Genomic DNA, 6971 nt, shown 5'->3' on the forward strand with positions numbered 1-6971 from the left:
ACCCCCACTCATTACCCTTTGGTTCTTCCTGGATTGGCTATAGAGGGGGCATCCCTTCTGCCATTACTTATGCCGAGGCTTGGGCTTGTGTCGTAGCCTCCAATCTATCTCTTTCTTGTGCGCCTGGCTATAGAGTTGGCACTCCTTCTCGATGTCCCTTCTAGTATCCCCACCACCAGCTCTTATTTTCGTTGGTTATAGATTTGTAATATAATGGGCCTCCTTGAATTTCATCTCTATCTCTATCTCCTCACACGTATAGAAAAAGACCTCTCTAATTTTGGGAATACTCTATGCATCGCTCTCTTAATCTTAGGAGTGTAAGAGATTTCCTCTTAGGGATGGGTAAAGGTTTCCCTTGGCACAAAATTCTATATAGTTGGTGCTACTTGTGTAACTCTTCTTCCTATTGGGATCCTTTGCATGTTGCTCATTACACGACCCCTTCGTCAGAGTGAGCCTCTTGTTTCACATCTAGTGGTATTCTAAATAACCCTTTGGCAATGTTCAACAAGCCACTAGATATTGTGGGGAAGCTTAAAACTCTCTCCTCCACTCGCTTATTAATGATTTGAACATTGTCCATGGATTTCTTACTACTAGTTTTGCTTGAATGTAGACCTCTAAAGGGAAACACACTTTGATGTGTGCTAGCCAAAGGACCAAATCCAATACTCCTCTGGTAAAAAAGAAGATCCTTCGTAATTTGATGTACTATCCTCTGGAGCAACTTTGTATTCCAAGATCTTCTGAATCTCAAGTGTATAAAAAGGTGTTATAGCAAGTAAAATTCAAATTTTGGACCAAATTTTAGGTCTATGCACCTCTGGTTACCCAAAGGTTGAGTTATTCAAGGCATGAATAACTCTAGTTTTTTACGTCCAACTTTTTTACCTATACCTTAGATTTTAGGTGACACCAGCATTGTTTTCTCAGTTGGTTGGATTAAGGACCATTCATAAATGAGCTAACTTGAAAGATAATTATGACGTGAATATCTAAGAGAGAGAGAGAGAGATAGAGAGAGAGAGAGTCACGCATGATTAACTTGAGATAGTTACGATTGTGAAAAACTCTAGCTTTTTATGCCATTTTTTCAACATTTAAGTGCAAAAATCATTATCGATCAAGTCTAACAGATTGTTTAAAAGATATAGGCACCTCAAAAGTTCAAATTGATGAAATAATTTTGGCGTGAACTTCTCAAGAAACTCACGGTCATAAAAAAACTCTAGTGTTTCATGCCAATTTTTTGACATGTTTCGAATCCCCTTGGAATTAACTTAAATAATCACTTTAGATTGTGTGGACATTTCAAAATCTTTAAAGGATGAAAAGATTTTGACGTGATTCTCTCAAGAAATTCACAATGTCACAATGTGAGTATCTAAGAGAGAGTCATACACGAAAAAATGGAGATAATCATGGTCTTGAAAAACTCTGTTTTGTTATGTCGAAATGTTTTATTTATGATCCACCACACTGGTTTTTCACGTGAAAAAGAAAAATGTTATAAAACTAAAAAAATCAAACAAAAACTGATTGGAATGTTTTCCTTTAGGTTAGCAAAGTACTCACACACTAATCTTTCCACTAAGAATAACCAAAAAATCAGACACCTATCACACTTTCAACAATCTTATCCATTCACAACTTCACTTAAGACCTCAACAAAATTGAAAATAAAGATGGTTAAGCATGCAAGGAAGGAGCAGAGCACTCAAAAGGAAATGGAAGAAGCAAGATTAGCTCCCTGCGCAGAGATAGTGGTGCCTAAAATATAGATTTCCTCAAGAACTCTCCCATTCTAGTAAACTATTAGATAGACTACAACCATCTTACCTTGCTGTCACCAAGATCTCTTTGGCCTCCGAGCGCCAACAATGGTTGCTAGCTCTAATCCCTTTAATCTCCTCATTGTCATTTCCAAGAAGTTAGCTTCACTTCCCTGCGAGGACTCTCCTCGGTGTCACATGTTCTTGATGTCACCTTCGAAAAAGGACTCACCTCTCTCACTCTTGCTCACTCTAACAATATAAGTTAAGAGGCACATGCACCAAGAAGCATACGCTCTACGAGCCCGTTTAGTTTAGTCGGATGTTTCAGGTATGATCATGGACGTTATGAACCCATGCTGCTGCGAGAGGGTCGTTCACGTCTGGGATTGTCATCTATTACTGAAGCCTGTTGGGGTAGCGCTTATTTGGAGGCCAGGACGCACCATACCACCACCATCGCCACCTATGCTTCCTACCTGCGCCGGTCCGGCGATTCAAAGGCCCTGGAGGACGGCAAGTCCGCCCACCATCACATCATCAAACAAGGGTTGGACAGAAACCCCTTCCTGGGCAACCTCCTCCTGCACATGTACAGCAAATGTGGCGCCATGGATGATGCCGATGCCCTGTTTGCTGTTGCCTCCTGCCCGCGGGACGTCTTCTCCTGGAATTTCATGATCACCGCATGTGCCCAACATGGATATGGCATCAAAGCTTTCCAGCTCTTCCAGCAAATGCACCTTGAAGGGGTCCTACCAGACAGGGTCACGTATGCTGCCATCATTTCGGCCTTCACATGCCTATCATTCCTCGATGCAGGCAAAATTTTGCATGCCTGCATCCTGCACTGTTTGCATGTATCTGTTGCTACTGCCCTTGTCCACATGTACGGGAAATGTGGCAGTCTGCATGATGCACAAAGGGTATTCCACGGCATGCATCTGCGGGATGTGGTATCATGGAACTGCATTCTTGCAATGCATGCTGATCATCAAATGGGAGGGGAGGCCCTTGTATTATGTGAACAAATGCAACACGAAGGAGTAGCACCAGACGTAATAACCTTCATTAGCTTACTGTCTGCATGTACCAGCATGTCAGACCTGCCTGCAGGGGAGCAGGTTCATTTTAACATTGTAAGCAGGGGTTTTGAAGAGGATGTGGTGGTGGGGAATGCTCTTGTTAATATGTATGCTAAATGCGGCAGCCTGGAAAGTGCACGCCTAGTGTTTGACAAAATGCCCCAGTGGAATGTGGTGTCATGGAACACAATAGTTGGAGCATATGCCCAGCAAGGTGGAACTGAGGCCATGCATTTGTTTTACAAAATGCAGAAGGAAGGAGTCCAGCCAGATAAAATTACATTTTTAAGCTTCATTTCTGCATGTCCCCTTCAAGATGCTTTGAGGATTTTTGACACTATAACTCGGGGAGAGGTGGTCTTATGGAATGCCTTGATTTCAGTGTTTGCCATGCACAAAATGGATGCCCAAGTTCTCCAGCTTTATCATCAGATGCAACTAGAGGGGGTCATGCCAAACAAGGTCACCTTTATCAGTGTTGTTTCTGCATGTTCTAGTGAGCTAGCTATTTCTGAAGGCAAGCGGACACATGTTCAGGTTGTAAGTAGTGGACTGGAGTGTGATACATCCCTGGGTAATGCGCTAATAAACATGTACCACAAGTGCAACAGCTTGGAACACGCAGAAAGCACATTTCACATGCTGTCGGATCGAAATGTGATTTCATGTACAACCATGGTGTCAGCATATACACAAAGTAAAAAGTGTGCACAGGCCATGCAATTGTTTGATCAAATGCAGTGGGAAGGGTTGTTGCCTGACAAGTTTGCCTTTGCTAGTGTCCTTGATGCATGTGCCAGCCTAATTGCTCTTGCTGAAGGCAAGCACATTCATACCCGAATCCTGGCAAGGGAGTTTGATACGGATGTTGTCTTGGGGACAGCCCTTCTCAACATGTATAGCAAGTGTGGCAGCCTTGAAGATGCAAAAGTTGTTTTTGAACTAATGCCTGAACAAAACACAGTGTCTTTTAATGCAATGATTGCAGCGTGCGCCCATCATGGTCAGGGAATCCATGGCCTTGAACTTTTTGAGCAAATGCAGGAGAAAGGCATTGTTCCTGATACAGGTACTTTTATGAGCATTCTATCTGCATGCAGCCATACTGGTTTGCTGGGAGAAGGTATCTGCTACTTCTTTTCAATGCATAATTGCCATGATATCATACCAAGGGTGGAACATTATGACTGCTTGATAGACTTACTTGGGAGGGCCGGCCAGTTAAATGAAGCTGAGGACCTGATCATTAATATACTTTCAAACCCTACTGCAGTATCATTCAGAACCTTGCTTGGTGCCTGTCGGCATCATGCTGATGTAGAACGTGGAGAGCATGCCGCAACCCAAGCCTTTCTTCTTGAACCGGAAAATGAAGGATGTTATTTGCTGCTATCAAACATGTACTCTGCAATGCTTTCAACAGATAACATGGCAAAGGTTGTCTGTTGAATCCTCTTCTTACCTTAAATTTTCAAGTGTTAAGAGAGGTGCAACATAAGAAGGTTAGTTGAACCCTCTTCTTACCTTAAATCTTCAAGTGCTAAGAGAGGTGCAACATAAGAAGGTTAGTTGCCAGTAGGTTATAGCTTATTGATCAGTGAGGCCCACCTATGTGGCAAGTTTGGGTTTGTATTGTAATAGAGACAAAAAGTTAGAATGGTGATTTTTAGCTAGTGAGGTGTGAAAGGAGTCCAAGGTGGTGCTAGTGTGTGGGGAGGTCGCAATTGAGATTGGTTTTCTTCTGTTGGAGCTTAATTTTGGATCAGTTCTTTAGGTCTTACAAGCTCTTATGGCCCCATGGGTCATAATGGTGGGTGCGATTATTCGAGGCTAGGTTTATTCTTAGGACGGACCCCATGCCTAAGGTATAAGTGACTAGTGGGCACTTATGGGCGCAAGCTAGTGTGAAACCCTATAAATATTGATAAGTGTGCTTTTATGCTATTATTGGATACCTAGCTCTACATGGGTGAGTTGAGGACCATAACATGGTGGGGGGATTGTCACCATTTGGTCCATCTCCATTTCTGGAGCCACTTCTATGGGATTGTCACTCCATAGAGCGGCCATATTTGTGTCATGTTCACACGGGGCCAGGCCAGTGTCCCATGTAAAAGGGCCAGTTTTATGGTGTCAAGCCAGATCAGTGCCACCCGTGTGCGACCAGTGCTGTGTCACATGGACGGGAATCAGTTTCGTATCGCCCGTGTGTGATTTGCTTTGTGCTGTTTAGACGGGAGTCTGTTGGTGCCACCCGTGTATGGCCAGGATGGTGTCTTACCTATGGGACTGTCACTCCATAGGAAGACCAGGACATATTTATTTATATTTGTCGCGTCAGTTTTGTGCCCGACAGGAACCTCTTGTACCAGTATCGTGAAAGGGAGATTTCATCCATTATTTGTACACATGTATTTATGCCTGCATGCATAAATTTGTTTTTGCATGACTTGTTTGTGTGTGTGTGAGGATTACTGTTATTACTTAGTATTTCATCCACTATCTGTGTATTAAGACTGAAACTGAAAGTAGACTTGAACACAGATGTTTGATTGATTGATTGAAATTGTGATACAATAGGCTCCTTATATAGGAGTTCAAGAGACAGGAATGAAAAGACACATCCCATGACCAATAGTCATGACTCTAGGCGAAGGGACACATCCTTTGGACGAATTGCTGCAACCATTGGATGAAGAGTTGCAACCCTAGAGCGAAGGGGTGTGACCAGTCGTTGAAGGAGTGTGGCTCTTGATGAAGAGGCATGTCTCTAGAGTGAATAGTCGTGACCATCCAAGTGTAGGGGTCCTCTGTAATCATGTCACTTCAGTATCTGTAATCATAAGGAGACTGTATAATGAACTAAGTCACAATCGTGACATTCCCTCCCATTTAAAATAAAACCCTTGTGATTAAATGAGAGTCGGTCGTCTGCCAAAGAATTCTTGGAGGAGTTGAGGATATTGTTGCATTTCTTCATCTGTCTGCCAAGTAGAATCTGACTCATCCAAGTCCATCCACTTAACAAGAAATTCTGTAGTAAGCTTCTTTCTTGTTTCTTTCTGACGAACGTCAAGAATCTTCTCAGGAACAAGAATAATATGATCATCTTCAATCTCAGGAACATAAGAAGATAACTCCGGGATAGATGAATCTCCTTGTATGTATTCCTTGAGCCAAGAGATGTGAAATGTTGGATGAATTTTTCCCCAAGATGGTGGAAGATCCAACTTATAACTGACAACTGAAATCTTCTTTATAACTTTAAATGGACCATAGAAACGCGGTCGCAACTTCGGAAAGACTGACTTTACTGTCTTATATCGATGCGGTGCAACATAAAGCAAAACCAAGTCACCTTCTTGAAACTCAGTATGCCTTCTGCGCTTATTCGCATACTTCTGATACTTCTGCTGAACATGAATCAGTCTGTCTCGAACTTGTACAAGAATATCTTGCATTTCTTGAATCAACTGATCTGCTAATGCCACCTTGTGTTGGAGAACAAAGTTTGTGGGCACAAGCGGAGTGTGACCATATGCTGCTTGAAAAGGAGTCATTCCAGTGATTGAATGTGGAGAATTATTGTAAGCAAACTCCACAAGAGGCAAATATTCTTCCCAAGAAGCTAATCTTGTCTGAATATAATGCCTAAGCATTTCTTCCAAAATTTGATTTACTCTTTCTGTCTGTCCATCTGTCTGAGGATGATAAGCAGAATTGAACAAGAGATTCGTACCAAGAGATTTGAATAAGGAAGTCCAGAAATGTCCAGTAAACTTCGGATCTCTGTCAGAAACAATAGATCTTGGCAATCCATGGATTCTGAAAATATGCTGTACGAACAACGCTGCAAGATCTGGAGCAGAAACTGTCTTCTTGCAAGGAATAAAATGTGCCATTTTGGAAAACCGATCAACCACTACTAAAATTTGAGCATTGCCTTTCTGCGAACGCGGCAAAGTAGTGATGAAATCCATGCTTATGCTTTCCCATCTTTCCTGAGGAACTGGCAAAGGCTGAAGCAATCCTTGAGGAAGTTGTCGTGAAGCTTTCATAATTTGACAAGAGTGACAAGCTTTAACAAACTTAATAACATCCTGTTGCATCT

General features: G+C 42.3%; 1 protein-coding gene across 1 annotated transcript; it reads left to right on the forward strand.

Annotated features, from left to right (window-relative positions):
* Positions 1–1991: 1991 nt before the first annotated feature.
* On the forward strand, positions 1992–4349 carry LOC147607206 (pentatricopeptide repeat-containing protein At3g09040, mitochondrial-like). Its single transcript, XM_086791341.1, has one exon. It carries the CDS (start codon positions 2132–2134, stop codon positions 4307–4309), a length of 2178 nt encoding a protein of 725 aa, XP_086647467.1. The 5' UTR covers positions 1992–2131; the 3' UTR covers positions 4310–4349.
* The last annotated feature ends 2622 nt before the right edge of the window (positions 4350–6971 follow it).

The sequence above is a fragment of the Cibotium barometz genome, chromosome 56 (assembly GCF_041138505.1).
Source record: "Cibotium barometz isolate CiBa-2024 chromosome 56, ASM4113850v1, whole genome shotgun sequence".
NCBI classification, from domain to species: domain Eukaryota; kingdom Viridiplantae; phylum Streptophyta; class Polypodiopsida; order Cyatheales; family Cibotiaceae; genus Cibotium; species Cibotium barometz.

What these genes read in the sequence shown, in the direction of transcription:
- LOC147607206 (XM_086791341.1), top strand. Translation starts at nt 2,132, where the DNA reads ATGCTGCTGCGAGAGGGTCGTTCACGTCTGGGATTGTCATCTATTACT.